Here is a 15869-nt window from a genome sequence, read left to right as displayed (position 1 = left end):
GGGCAAGTCTACTCCCACCCGTACGAAATTACTAGCCTAGCTGAGACCACGGACTGTTAGAGCGGAGTCTAAGTCCGAGCCGAGACTATTTGAATTTCATTTCGATTTAACATTTTGTTTGTGGCCCCAAAAACATCGGGATGACCCGGAAACAGCCCATGGAATTACAGTCTTCATAACAAACAATAATTGTTTTACGTATTTCCATATTTTGGCAAGTGCACGGCACGAGCACAAACACAGGTAGGACTACACCTTCTAGGTCTAAGACCTAAGAGTGACCTCCCCTCCATCCAAAGCACTTCCGCTTTCAGAAAAGCAGACGTGTGAAAATGGGACGGACAGTTTTGGCGGACGAGACTATCCAAGATTATGTAGAGAAACTAATTAAGAATGGTTCATGGAATTTAGGCCTGATCATTGGACAGGTATAATTTCAACACATTGTGTTCATTCCATGATCGTTAATTAAGACTTGATTTCTGTCAATATGTCAGTCATCAGCTGATTGCCTTGTGATAGAATGGCAAACGTCCTTAGTCTTAAAGCTCAAGTTTCCCATGACCCCAAAATCAGGCTGGATACATTTAAGGTGTCTTGTCAAATATCAATGACAAACCAAGTGCTATCAATTCCTCATCATTTTAACTGTATCACGATGAGTTCGTATACGAAACCACAAGTACTAACAGTAACATAGCTGCGATAATGTAGCTTTCTGACGACGAGAGACTTTCTTTTATATATTGCGTCGTCAGAGCTCCGGCCGGGGCAGAGAAGGCTGGGTATTAATATTAGTACTAGTACTTACACAACTGCTAAACCACCAGTCGTATAATCATAATCAAGTGTGGTTTGAGGTATTTTCTGAACGGACCGGAATGGAGATGAATTACCGAAATGTAGGGAAATGGGCTTTATTTCAATTTTAAAAAAGAAAAAAACCTTTCAGGACAGATAAACCTTCGATCTTTTAGATATATCTCCAATAAATGATAAAGAAAGTATATATGGGTCCAATCTCTTGAAATTGAGCTAATTTAAGGCCCATATCCCTCCATTTCGGTAATGCAGCGCTATCGAAAATCGTACCGTGAATCTCGGCTACTGCGCGTCTTTAAATGATAAATTAAAATTATTTCCAGTCAAATTTAACTACCTATCTGTTACATCTAGCTCTATTAGGTTATAAAGAATGCATATTAGGATCCATTCCTTTGAAATAATGCCAATTTAAAGCCCATTTTGGTAATTCAACTCCATTTCGGTAAATACCCCAACCAATCAAGTGTGACTGCATCGACGTACAATGTAGATGAAGAAGGTGTGTAACAGGAGAAAGATAATTTCAAAGGCCAGATAAGGGTTCGAACAAGGGACCCTCGGAACTCTAGACGGACGCTCTACCAATTGATATACCTGGTCGCCGACGATCGATTCAGTCAGGTTTCATTATATCCCTCCTTTTTTTCTAAGTTTTCGCCCCAATCAACCCAGGTTCGGATATCCCATAATCAGATAATAATGATAATGGACTGCCAAGTGTGCACAAAATGCTTGAAACAATGTTTTGTCACAGGCACCACTAACCGGAGAGAGAGAAATGCAAAGACCAGACAATCCAGTTATCGATCCAATTAAGCCACTCAGTATTATTTTCTCATTTTTCTTAGTTTCCGACCCTAAGTAATTAATCTTTTACAGCCTAGGGTCAGGTATTTACTTGCCAAACACACACCTGCCAAACATGATACACAATACTGGTAATAACAGCCTGAGTTTCCTGTGACCATGACACAGTACTGGTAATAGTAGCCTGAGTTTCCTGTGACCTTGACACAGTACTGGTAATAGTAGCCTGAGTTTCCTGTGACCTTGACACAAGACTTACATTTTTTGACAGACCCAAATCAGACATCTACCTGTCAAAATGTCTAAGTCTGGTGTCAGGGCGACAGGAAGCTCTGGTGATGGTAACTGTTGGTCACATGCAGTCAAACATTAGAAACGGGCTTGAAAAATGCATTTGAAAAGACCAGCATTTAATCTTAAACTTTTGATTCAGCAAACGCTCTATTTTACTTATGCTGCATACTGATTCAAGGTAATGTGATTGTACTTAAAAGTTAGTACCTTTACTTATAGTATATCTGATAAAGATAACACATGTTTATTTGTTTTAACTAGCTGACTGCCCAGAAGGATTATGCTGTGCGGTTGATTCGCACCCCAGAACCTGTTGAAGATGAAGTCAGTGAGGAGGAAGAAGATAGTGATGCAACAAAGAAACGAAAGAGGTCAGATAACCGCCCAGAAAGTCTATGTGATGTCAGCGAGAAATGGGCAGCTACTCATGCAAAACAGGTGAATGATAACTGAATATTATAAAACTTAACAAGTGTTTGTCGTAAACAGCAAGAAAGTCTTAATAGAGACAGCATTACTATTTTTACTGGTCTTCCATCACCAAACCCTTAATTGCATTTTGAATTTACAATTCATTGGGTAAATAATTGCAATTGCTTGCATGTTTCTAGCCATGTACATTTGAGTTTCAATTTTGATGTGTGTTTTGTTTCTTTTTGCATGTGTTTGTTATATCTATACATTTTGTATATATGCTCATCGTGATATTTTCCATATGTTTTGTTTTAAGAATAGCTCATCAGAGCGAATGTTTCATATTATATATATACACCAAAAAAATAAAGTTTTTAGTATCTTGTATCTTGTCCTCTTCATTCAGTCTGTTATTTTATATCGACAGGCTATCCGAATGTTGCCTGGCGGCATAGATGTCATTGGAGTATTTGCTCTTGCTCCACCTAACATGATGCAGGCATCACAAGCTAAACTCAGACAGGTACTGAACATTAAATCTGTGTGTCTTTGTCATTATCATGTTCACATATATATATATACGTAACTGAAATTGATTCATTAATTATTAAGTGATTAGAAATCAACATATTTCAAAGGTCTTGTACTTAGTAAGTTCTCTCATTACTGTTTTATTTTGGCTACTGAGTGAGCTAGCTGTATAAGGCAGTGTTTTCTCGTAAATTCTTTATTCTGCCTATATCACACTACCAACCCCTCCCTTTTTTCAAACCTGAAGGAAACACTGTAAAGTATATCTATATAGCTATCTAATATTGTAAAGGATACATTCATAGAAACTCCTTTTTGACCAATATCTTTCAAGATAACATTTGTATAGTTATTCGACCCCTTCCACAACCCCCACCCACCCCCTAGAGAAAAAGTTGCTTGGTATATAATTTTACTAAAAATATTCATCGTAAAATAATAACTATGAAATAAAATATTTATCGACGTGCATAATTAACTTTTATTCCACAGATTATACAGTTTCATGTATAATAACATTAAATTTAGTAGCTATGATAATGAATATGTCTGTTAATCACAAAAGTTTAGCCCTACTTTAAAGGATGTCCAGTAAAATCACTAGAATTCGATTTCTGTTTCATTTTACATTTACATTTATTATAACCCATGTGAAAAGCATTTCATGATTTTAGTCTGAAAGACTGAATAACAATACTTAACAGTTAGTTACCTTGCTATTTTAAAAGAGAATGTTATCTTGTGACTCAAAAAATAATAATATTAAGGACTATTGATTGTTTATTTCAGATTGTATTTGCCATACACAAGACCCTCGTAAGGGGCCAGCTTGTTTCTGAAGAAGGAGCTATCACTGACAGGATACTGCTGCAGATTTGCTCAACTACCAGAAAGTATCCTTAGTACTGTAATTATGTATAGACAGAACTCCAGACCTTTGAAATGGTGGACACATGGATCTGAGTATGGAGAAATTTGTTTCATGGTGGATGCAGAGCTATGCATTTGTATACATTGGACCTCTTACCTTTGCTTTTCTCTTTTACTTTGGCAGTGTCTTTGATTGGTTGGTTACTGGCAGTGTCTTTGATTGGTTGGTACTGGCAGTGTCTTTGATTGGTTGGTTACTGGCTGTGTCTTTGATTGGTTGGTAACTGGCAGTGTCTTTGGTTGGTTGGTTACTGGCCGTGTCTTTGATTGGTTGGTTACTGGCAGTGTCTTTAGTTGGTTGGTTACTGGTAGTGTCTTTGATTGGTTGGTTACTGGCTGTGTCTTTGATTGGTTGGTAACTGGCAGTGTCTTTGGTTGGTTGGTTACTGGCCGTGTCTTTGATTGGTTGGTTACTGGCAGTGTCTTTGTTTGGTTGGTTACTGACAGTGTCTTTGATTGGTTGGTAACTGGCAGTGTCTTTGGTTGGTTGGTTACTGGCAGGGTCTTTGATTGGTTGGTTACTGGCAGTGTCTTTGATTGGTTGGGTACTGGCAGTGTCTTTGATTGGTTGGTTACTGGCAGTTTCTTTGGTTGGTTGATTACTGGCAGTGTCTTTGATTGGTTGGTTACTGGCAGGGTCTTTGGGTGGTTGGTTACTGGTAGTGTCTTTGATTGGTTGGTTATTGGCAGTGTCTTTGATTGGTTGGTTACTGGCAGGGTCTTTGGGTGGTTGGTTACTGGTAGTGTCTTTGATTGGTTGGTTATTGGCAGTGTCTTTGGTTGGTTGGTTACTGGCAGTGGCTTTGATTGGTTGGTTACTGGCAGTGTCTTTGATTGGTTGGGTACTGGCAGTGTCTTTGATTGGTTGGTTACTGGCAGGGTCTTTGGGTGGTTGGTTACTGGTAGTGTCTTTGATTGGTTGGTTATTGGCAGTGTCTTTGATTGGTTGGTTACTGGCAGGGTCTTTGATTGGTTGGTTACTGGCAGTGTCTTTGATTGGTTGGTAACTGGCAGTGTCTTTGATTGGTTGGTTACTGGCTGTGTCTTTGATTGGTTGGTAACTGGCAGTGTCTTTGGTTGGTTGGTTACTGGCAGGGTCTTTGATTGGTTGGTTACTGGCAGTGTCTTTAGTTGGTTGGTTACTGGTAGTGTCTTTGATTGGTTGGTTACTGGCAGTGTCTTTAGTTGGTTGGTTACTGGTAGTGTCTTTGATTGGTTGGTTATTGGCAGTGTCTTTGATTGGTTGGTTACTGGCAGGGTCTTTGGGTGGTTGGTTACTGGTAGTGTCTTTGATTGGTTGGTTACTGGCGGTGTCTTTGATTGGTTGGTTACTGGCAGTTTCTTTGGTTGGTTTGTTACTGGCAGTGTCTTTGATTGGTTGGTTACTGGCAGTGTCTTTAGTTGGTTGGTTACTGGTAGTGTCTTTGATTGGTTGGTTATTGGCAGTGTCTTTGATTGGTTGGTTACTGGCAGTCTCTTTGGTTGGTTGGTTACTGGTAGTGTCTTTGGTTTGTTGGTTACTGGCAGTGTCTTTGATTGGTTGGGTACTGGCAGTGTCTTTGATTGGTTGGTTACTGGCAGGGTCTTTGATTGGTTGGTTACTGGCAGTGTCTTTGATTGGTTGAGTGTCTTTGGTTGGTTGGTAACTGGCAGTGTCTTTGATTGGTTGGTAACTGGCAGTGTCTTTGATTGGTTGGTTACTGGCTGTGTCTTTGATTGGTTGGTAACTGGCAGTGTCTTTGATTGGTTGGTTACTGGCAGTGTCTTTGGTTGGTTGGTTACTGCTTTTATGTCTTCCTTCATTGACGGTTATCTGCGTTTCAGCCGACGCGAGGGGTAAGTTGCCGCTTACCAGACCCTCTTTAGATTCAAAAAGTCTTCATCTCGTCCAGGTCATGCCCCAAGGTCAAACTGCTCCTCGGAAGCGGATAGGTTGTTACAGCGGCTGGGGTCCACAGATCCAAGTCTATGCATGGTCCCAGTTGTCCTCCTATAGGCAGTGTCTTCCTGGGCACATGTCTTCATATTTCCTTGCGTGTTTCATGGATGTTAAACCATAAACAAAACAAATCTTGATGGGACATTCAGAGACAAAACATTTCTCTCACTGAAAGAGTAAACATGTATATATATTTAGACACCAATGCAAGAAGACAGCTTAACTATTATGATTATCTAACAAAAATGTGACCTTAACCTATTTCAGATATACCTGTAGAAGTATAGATGTTGGTGATGCAAAGGTAATAATAATGCCAATCGCTTACTGACTGGTACAATAGCGTTTACTGTTGGGAATCATTTTTCATATCATAATTGGTTACTACCTCAAATTGTATTACAAAAGATTAACCAAGGATCAATTTATATACCAGATGGATTCATTTTAAGTATTTTTTTAATGGTTCCATAGAGTTCAATTTACCAATAGGTAACATGATATAATACTGTATACCAGGAGACTATTGTGTAGTCGAATATTTTCTCTTCACTGGTTAAATCAGAACTTGTTCAATGGTTATTTCCATTCACATGTAATTATTATGGTATAATGTGTATGGTATAATATTAATGCTTGCATGAGAAATTCATCTTTCTTTATTGTGGAGAAAGAAATGGCAAAAGTTAAAATATGGCAAAATTTCTCTGTGTACACTACACATGTATACACAACAGTATTACAATGCACATAAGCATTTGATCTCAAGATTTAAAGTTGATATTACATTATGTACATCACACATAAAGGATATATCTGATACAGAGTTCATTCAGACCGGCTGATTGGAAAAGTCATTCAGGGGGAGACCACTGGATTCGTCTTCAGTCTGACATTGCTGTTGATCTAAGGATCCCTGTACCTGTTCGATCACAGAATCTCACATTTCTCAAACAGCTCCAGGTAATCTCACATTTCTCAATACATCTCCAAGTAATCTGGCATTTCTCAAACAGCTCCAGGTAATCTCACATTTCCCAACCAGCTCCAGGTAATCTCAAATTTACCAAACAGCTCCAGGTAATCTCAATTTCTCAAACAGCTCCAGGTAATCTCGCATTTCTCAATACATCTCCAGGTAATCTCGCATCTGTAAAACAGCTCCAGGTACAGCTGGTATTTATTTTATCAGATTAATAAATAAAGACAAACCACTTTGAACTAAGCAAGCAATAAAAAGCGAAAGAAAACCATAGTGGTGCAGATTGCTGTTCTGGAGGAGAATTGATACATTAAACAATTAATGACTTATGATGTTGATTATGATGTGATATGGACCTAAAAAAAGTGATATTAACAGAGGCAATGCCAAGGTAATTTTCTCTTTCTTAGGTTCATATGACAAAGTAAATGATATTTACTGTCACAAAAGTTCATAATTGTTACTTAACATGTATCAACAAAAAAATGATATAAAGATCTGAGGTTCTGCATTGCATGGTTCAGATGCCATGTGTCCATCTTTATATTTATTGGGAGTTTCCTGTCGTAATGCTGAGCTAATAAGAACAACCATGCTGAACAATACAATACATTTTTGATGTGGAAAATAACCAAACATATGATTAATATTTAAGATAATTAATTTATCAAACACCTGTTTATTTATGGCAATGGTGTACAAGATTTTCTAAAAGGCCATATTTAGAAATAAAAATTCACCAGAAAACCAGTCTTCATGGGTTTTTAAGAACTGGTCATGTGAATAGGATCTTACCAATGGGATTGCTAGAAATGATCAAGTACAGATAAAGTATATAATATGGACCAAACAGTTGGGGTCAGTGACATGCCCCTGTCGGTTTTACTGACCCTTTACACTTCACACTTATTACATTTTTATCTACAGAGTGGAGTAACCCCATACTGCCAGAGACTGTGTGGAGGTATAGCACTCTTCAATGGAAAGATGAGAGAACCCACAGAAACTTTGGACCAATCAGAGTCAAAAGGTCGCAGTAAAGGTCGTGACAAGGGGCAGACAACCCAACAAGTACAAGAAATAGAATTTTGTATGAAGGCAGTAAGTGTCATGTGAATGAAAAAGAAATGGTGTGGTATGAGTATTTATCTTTCTGGAAATTTTTCTATAAATACGTAAATGTGAAGGTCTAGATATTTCGAAGCATTTATCACTATTCTAAAATACAGAACAAATATGCTATTAAGTAGCAAGAACAATATATTTAACATTTTTCAATTGTGAGAAAATATAAAAAGAAAAAAACAACCACATTAAATTGGAGCTGTCAAGAATGCATAACTAGTGGAATTGTTACTTCTATACTGAGCTTTTATGGTACAAATACAGTTGATTTAAAAATATTCAAAGGTTCTAAAAACAAAATCTGAAGGAAATGTTGTATCAACGTGTCAAGCTTTTTAGACCACCATCATCTGATGGTGGGCTATTCAAATCACCCTGCCTCTGTGGTCCGTCGTCCGTCCGTCGTCCGTCCGTAAACAATTCTTGTTATCGGTATTTCTCAAGAAGTACCAGAGGGATCTTTCTCAAATTTTATATGCAGGTTCCCCTTGGTCCTGAGCTGTGCAGGGCAACTTTTGAGACTGATCGGATAAACAACATGGCCGACAGGCAGCCATCTTGGATTTTGACAGTGAAAGTTTGTTATCGCTATTTCTCAGGAAGTACTGGAGGGATCTTTCTCAAATTTTAAATGTAGGGTCCCCTTGATCCCTCATTGTGTATGTTATATTTTGAGACTGATCATAAAAACAAAATGGATTAAAAGAAGAACTAAAAAGATCTTTCTCATATTGCAATGATCGATTCTATTTCTTTCACATTAAGTACTGTACTAGTAAATATGTGAAATGACAAACTCACTTTGAAGGTTGGCTTTCATACACATCAGTATTAAGTTTAGATCAAAAGTGACCTCAAGGTGCATTTACTGTTAACATGACTCGATAAAACAGATTAGAGGAAAGAAGAGAAAAGATCGAACTGACAAAGAACTAATGAAGATGGTACAAAGGTGGGCGCCAAGATCCCTCTGGGATCTCTTGTCTTAGTTGTTAATAATATTTTCCTGTTGGAAATATGATATTATAACAAGTGGTATCTAGTGTATAGAATACTAAACCTTGTGTTAATTATATGTGTTCTGGAAACATGTCTCGGTTAATTTGAGTTCACATAAATGTTCTCTACTCTGATAGAAGGCAGACGGAATAACTGAGACAAGAGTTAGTGAGAATGTGGCCAAGATGGCAGTTCGTGGCTGTATTCATAGCAGAGCATATGTGTATGGAAAAGCAGAAGTTCGAGATGGGATAAAGGTAAAACACTTAAGGATGCTGATACACCTAACAAAAATAAATATTATTTCCCAATTGAGCTTTAAATTATCTGAGCTTTCAGAACCAAACTTGAAAGTGACTTAATATTATATTAAAAATATAACATCCAAACACACATTTCCCATTATATTATAAATTACAGTAATAATTCCAAATTACTCATAGAAATACTTGTACAGTGTACTAGATATACAAGGGATATAACTCATATACATGTATATGAAAGGGAAATCAACTAGACTCAAATCGATTCTGTTTCTTAAGTAGTGGTCATGTTGTAGGAGGACATAGGTATCTTGCCAGTGTGATGTCATATGATAGCAAATCTTGCTGTGTTGATACAGGCCCTACAAACTGACGTGGTGAGGAGTCTGATGGCGCGCTGTGAACTCCTGTATGAGGATGTCATTGATGTAGTTGAAGAAGAGTCAGGTATATAATCCTTTACCAGAATTTATTCCAGTTCTGTAGATAAATCTGTGTTATTCTCTTGTTATACAGTGTATAATTGTTACTGTCTGGGCGGATTGGTCGAGTGGTTAACACTTCGGCCTTCCACGCAGACGGCCGGGGGTTGATCCTCAGAGAAAGTGTTTTTCTCCTGCCCACACAACTCCAACAACCCAGGTGGAGTATAAAATGGTCTTGGGTGGATGTTGCGGTATCTGTGCTGTAGCATTCAAGTGAGGTGGCACTAAAAAAGATGCCGTTGGAAGCACGGTCCCACTACAAAACAGAACACAATACATCTCCAGCACACACACAGGCATACACTCATAGGGAGATATTAGCCAGGTGGCATTGGACTAGTAGTTAGCGCCTGATAAGGCAGCTCCTGCGAATTCCTCAAAATTGAATTAATTAATGTATATGCTAATTGTATTAATTGTATATCTACCGTTATGTACTGTAAAGCGCTTTAGAGTGGCTTATGTTAGCTAGATAGGGCGCTATATCAAATGTTGTATATTATTATTATTATTATTTAATTGTCATTTAATATAGAGTAAATGTAAAAATGCAAAAAATCTGTCACCAAAATTATCACATTTAAAATAATACAAGGTTTAATTTTTCAGTGTTGAAGGAGTTGTATAACACGCCTGTGCGAGTATTTGGTAAACTCCCTGGTACACACCTGGATTTTTGTGACTACATGTTCCCAGACGAGAAGATGGAGGAGGTCACAGATCGAATAGAGGAGTTGTTGGATATCAGCATCACTGAGGATAAACTTGACTTGACCTGTGAACGAATGGCCAGTAAGATCTGCTACAATAACATTGGTTAAATACCTTATTTAAAAGATCAAATTTAAAAGAGAATATTTGTAAAAACGTTACTTTATAATCTGATTGAGTAAGATGTAGTTGTATTTTCTACCAAACTTTCTATTATTGTTATTCACCACTTTTTTGAGGAATTGGGGAATACCAATTTGGATGGGACACTTTATTTTTGGGAAATTTAAAACTGCCTTATAAATAGTTCATTTTCAAACAAATTTTGCAAGTACACTTACAAAAAATATTCTCGAACTAAATTTGATTACCGATCTGATGCATGTATATTTTTGCATACCTGGGTAATAATGAGGTCTTTTATTCTGTTTTAGTTAATTAGTTTCCTCTCAATTATTGCCCTAAAATAGTTTGATTTCAACCAAATTTGTATGTTCATACATTATAAATGTCAGGTCTCATGCAAAGTTTGATCACAAATGAGATGCATATTTAGGAATATATTTGTTTACACATAATAATCTTAGAATGCTTCAATTTCAACCAACTTTAGAAAGCAGATTTACAATAACCAAAGGTGTGAAGCCGATACATATCTCCACCAAATCTCACAATTGACTACAGTTTTATCCTGAAAGGGGAGCATGTATTAAATTTTAAGAATGAGCTTTTTACTGGGATGTTTTACGCTGAAATATACCTACACCAAACCTCTTCAATTGACTACAGATAAAACTTTATCCTGAAAGGGGAGCATGTATTAAATTTGAAGAATTAGCTTTTTACTGCAGTTATGACTTTAAAAAAATCAATTTTGTTTAAACAATGTATAAAACAGAAATCAATTTAACTAGCATATTATGTGTGAACGATACATGTATTTCATAATCTCATATTTCAAATGGATATAAAATGTATTACTTCCTTAGCTGAAGAAGACATGGAAACCACCGAAAAAGATGATTCACAAGTAAATAATCAAGTTGTGAGAGAAAGTAACCTTGGCTTTAATATTGGTGAGTGCTGTTGCTAGTGGAATACAATGTTTTATAATTTATGCCATGGTGAGTGATCCACCTGTCTGTTTGTCCTTTCACTTTTCATCTGAAGTGCTACTAGTAAAGAACAGCTCAGTAATTTATTGACTTAACTTACAAATGGATGATGTGCCCCCAAGGAGAAGTGGAATGAGGCCTTATACAGGAAATAAAAGTAAATCTTTAAAATGCTCTCTTTTTGTACAGATATTTGGGTTTGCACCAAATTTGATCAGGCACATCCTTTGGGCAAGTGGACTCAAAGATGTATAAATGGAGGATATAGTCTTCCTGGGGACACAGACATTTAGATCGGCATCAGCTTGGCTCCATTCTTAGAGACTAAGTCTTGGGAGCCATATCATGGAGTTGATAGAGACCATATACACATTTGCTGGACCTGAAGATATAAACTTAAGCATGCTATTTGGTTTTGCCCCTGAGTCTAGCTCTGCCCCTTTGGACTAAGTCTGTAGGTCATAACATGGAGACGGTTAGGATCTCCATCCTATATTCATATGTATGATTTGTAGTCGTAAAAATACAAATACATCCATGTTTTCATGATATTCCTCCTGGTCCATTCCTTTAGTCATTACATGGAAATGGTTGATATTCTCACTCAGTAATTGTATACAGTATGCTAGGCCTGGTGAGGAGTCCCTTGAGTCAGCCTCACCCCATGTAGTTCCTTGGATGTAACATTGATGCGGTTGAGATCACTGCCTTTGAACCATGCATACAATTTCTAGACCTAAACAGACAAAGAAAGACATGCTACAAAGATTGGTCCCTGGGTCAGTTGCGCCCCTGGAACTTGATTTTCCTGTGGCATAACATAGAAGCAGCTGAGATCCCTATCAAAAGGGACTAGTACCAGAGTCATAACATGGAAATGGTCAAGATTCCCACTCCATTAAATTTTTTGCGATTTTTGAAGCAATTCCCGATGACCGAGGGAAAATGCCTGAAAGGGAAACCTGGATTGTCTTTCAACAGTTTTTGCTAAGACACACTTTTAATGAAATTACTTCCCCATGATAGGTTGAAAGTCAAGATAAGCAATACAGGCCCCAAGTTTCTCTTTTAACAGAGTGCATTTTAAAAGCCTTATTAGCTTAACAAGGAACTGATGAAATTTTATCTGAAATATTTTCAAATAAATTAAAATTGAACAACAAAATCTTGTGTATTGGAGACAAATAATTTAAACTTTCAGATGTTTTTTGAAATACCTATTACGATGTGTTCATGTTAATAACCAGTTAAAAAAAACCTCAATGTATGATTGTCCAATTTGTTCTTTGCCAATAAAATGATTTAAGAAAATTTCTCTTTACGAAAAAATCTATTTGAATAATCTGTCATTGCCTGTAAAAAGAAATATATCAAGTCATATTGTGTGCAATCTGGTACAGTACAGAAGATGTTATGATTACATATACACCAGAAAAGGTTTTCACAGTGCAAGTAATTTCTTAAAACTTTGCATCTCCCCATGAATGATTGGTGTACACTAAGAAATAACTGAAATAAAACGTACATAATAATACCATGTTGTCGGAGACCATTTGAAATCTCAGACATAAACATTATTAATGGTTAATAGATATAGAAAGTACGAAAAACGAATAAGCCTTTAACATGATATTTTGAAACTATTTTCTTGTTACTCTGTTTCTGTGCAGGTACCATACTTGGAGGTGTTGTGGCCGCGGCTCTCGCTGGATTTTCATACTACATTCTTGGAGAAACATGATGCATGACAAAATATAGGACTGATGATTTAAATATTTTATTGAAATATATTAATATATTTTATGATAATACGTATGTGTTGGACATCTGATAACTGAAAATTGGATAGACATGCATTATTTAGTTGTGAATCCAAGTCTTACACATACTGAATCAAATTCATTCACCTAGCAATAACACCAAGGACTACTTTCAAGCATGGTGTAGAGCAAGTTAAGCACGGTATTACATAAGAAATGGAATATAAGACAATATGACGTTTCTGACAGCAGGGTCCTCTCTAGCAGTTCTAGTCTCGATATAGCTTATTTACAGAATTCATATATGGTAATCTAATTGTAACAGGCAATTTTATTGATGTAAATTTTGTGATTGGCTAGTACGTTATGCCTGTGAAATTGAGTCTGGTAAATTTGTTCTGCTAATATTAGCACTACCAAAAAAAGTTACGCTGAAAATTTTGAATGGAAAGTTAGATGTTCTGCTATATTACGGGAAAGATTGACTAGGAGAACTAGGACCCTTGGTAGATAGTGAAAAATAAAGGATCTAGAAGAACTATCCGTTCATCTTTTACTATTGAAACATCGGAGAGGTTTGCATTTACGATTATGGTTACATTACGCAATGAGCATCAAATAACAGATTTGAAAATTGCAGCAATAAAATATTTTCATTTTTTGACTGATAAAGTGGTTCTGGCGTTAGATTTATTTTTATTTTTTAGTAAAATGCCATAGTAGATTAGAGACACTTACATATTTTCTCTCAGAAGAATTTTCATATTAATGATAATAATTGAGTCAAAGAAACTGATGTGGCTATGTATAAATATATGAAGATACCAAACATCTACGATTGTAGATTCTTGAATGGATTAAGAAAGGTTATCGCTGCAGATGCACTAAATAGCAGACGATATGTTAAAAATATTGTATGATTGTTCTCATGCAAAGCTGTATCGGGGTATTTTCCGTCTAATTGGGGATATATTAAAATAATTTAATCTTGCTTGTAACAAGCATTTCCATTGGCTTAAAAAATTATGTTATCATCCCATAACGTAAAAAAATGACGTCGCCATTTGTAACGTCGCTTTTGATTGGTTGATACAGCGGCGCAATTTCTAAGAGAAAAGAGTCCATCAATAAAAGTGGATTTCCACAGGGATTGTGTATAATAGATTAAATTATAAGGATTTTCGTGGTTTATGATGAGAGTACACTCCATTTTTTGTGTTATAGCTCCATAACATGAAAAAAATATTCAAGTTAATCCTTAAATGTCACTATTTTTTTTATTTTTTTTTACAGACAGGTGCCATTGCATCTGCAATGAACCACTTAAGTAAAACATATATCACCTTCCTATCTGTGTCATACATGTACTTTACGCGTGTATTGCGTTCATCTTTACACTGGTGAAAATATAGACGTTTATTATCGTTTTATCTACCTGGTTTGATTGGATTGAAATTGAATTTCTTGGTGGGATATTAACAGATCTGATGGATTATAAAACCTTCTGCTTCATTGAAAAGATGGGTCTTTTGTTAAAATTATCTCATGAAATATTGCATTTGCATAGCTAGCGTTAATTTGTCTTCACTATGAAACATGATTGGTATGACATTTTGCTAACAAGGTAACTTATATGGGAAGAAGAATATTTACATTTTTACAAATGTGTGTACACCTCCGTTTAAATCCAAGTTTTCAACAAAAGATGTGATATTTATAGAAGTGAATTGCAAAGTAAAAAAAAATATTTTTAGGGTTTATGACTGATTTTGATAAGAAATAAGGTTGAAAAAGAGAAGCTTTATGTTCATCTAGAATATTGGCAATGGACTTAGTTTCACCAAGACAAAGGGACCACTATTGCGCAATGAATAAGGAAATGTATTTGTTGTTTCATGTCAAGAAATTTTATTTGATACTCATTCTTTGGTTCTTAATGCAAGTGAAAGTTACGCTGTAGGGTTGTCACTGAATGATTGTTGTACATTTTCAAATCTAGTCTAAAGACATTTTTATAACATCATGTAATGATGTTTTATTCCTTTTAAATTTTAGTGAATATTGCCTGTTTCTGTACTTACAACTAACCAATTTGTTGACTATGAGCTCATTATTTCTCCAGTCCTTTCTGTCGGATCTCTCCTTTTAATGTACCTCTGTCTAAAATGTGAAAGTTATATATTTATGTGGTTTATAAATAAGTATTGATTTATCAATACCTGAAACAGTGTGTTTATTTCTTATTCATCATAATTGATATTTAGTGTATTACATTCTTGAAACAAACTTTTAAAATAATGTTTTTAGCTATTACTTTAGTTAATGAGCTCAAGATATTCATAAATGTCGATTTCACACAGACGGCCTCTAGCGGTACCCACTGGTATATACCGGACCTACTGTCTTTATTATGCGTAACTTTGGACTCAAATGCACTTGAATGGCTTGTAAATATCATTCCTTTCCTTTGTAGAACATATGATCTTATCACAGCCTCGTATTCTTATTGAAAATGCACCCTGTTTATCTCAATCGGGAACTGCTACTTGACTGTAGGTCATGCATGCTACACGCAGCTTCCGGTAAAAATACTTCAGTTAATGAGCTCAGATATTCATAAACGAGACATAACGTCACCTACCAGTAATACTAAACAAACTGCAAATAAAATCCATTACCACGGACTCAA

The 15869-nt window shown here is 36.2% G+C and overlaps 1 protein-coding gene across 1 annotated transcript; it reads left to right on the top strand.

The window, feature by feature from the left end:
• The first annotated feature begins 301 nt into the window (after positions 1–301).
• LOC110463032 (protein odr-4 homolog) lies at positions 302–13852 on the top strand. The gene is made up of 12 exons (XM_021517367.1): positions 302–428; positions 2188–2364; positions 2768–2863; positions 3661–3764; positions 6008–6044; positions 6566–6703; positions 7650–7823; positions 8984–9103; positions 9469–9556; positions 10204–10386; positions 11295–11381; positions 13091–13852. The coding sequence occupies exons 1-12, from the start codon at positions 333–335 to the stop codon at positions 13159–13161; spliced, it is 1371 nt and encodes a 456-aa protein (XP_021373042.1). The 5' UTR covers positions 302–332; the 3' UTR covers positions 13162–13852.
• The last annotated feature ends 2017 nt before the right edge of the window (positions 13853–15869 follow it).

Source organism: Mizuhopecten yessoensis, unplaced genomic scaffold (assembly GCF_002113885.1).
Source record: "Mizuhopecten yessoensis strain PY_sf001 unplaced genomic scaffold, ASM211388v2 scaffold10857, whole genome shotgun sequence".
Taxonomy (NCBI): domain Eukaryota; kingdom Metazoa; phylum Mollusca; class Bivalvia; order Pectinida; family Pectinidae; genus Mizuhopecten; species Mizuhopecten yessoensis.
This window is presented reverse-complemented; position numbering and strand designations above follow the sequence as displayed.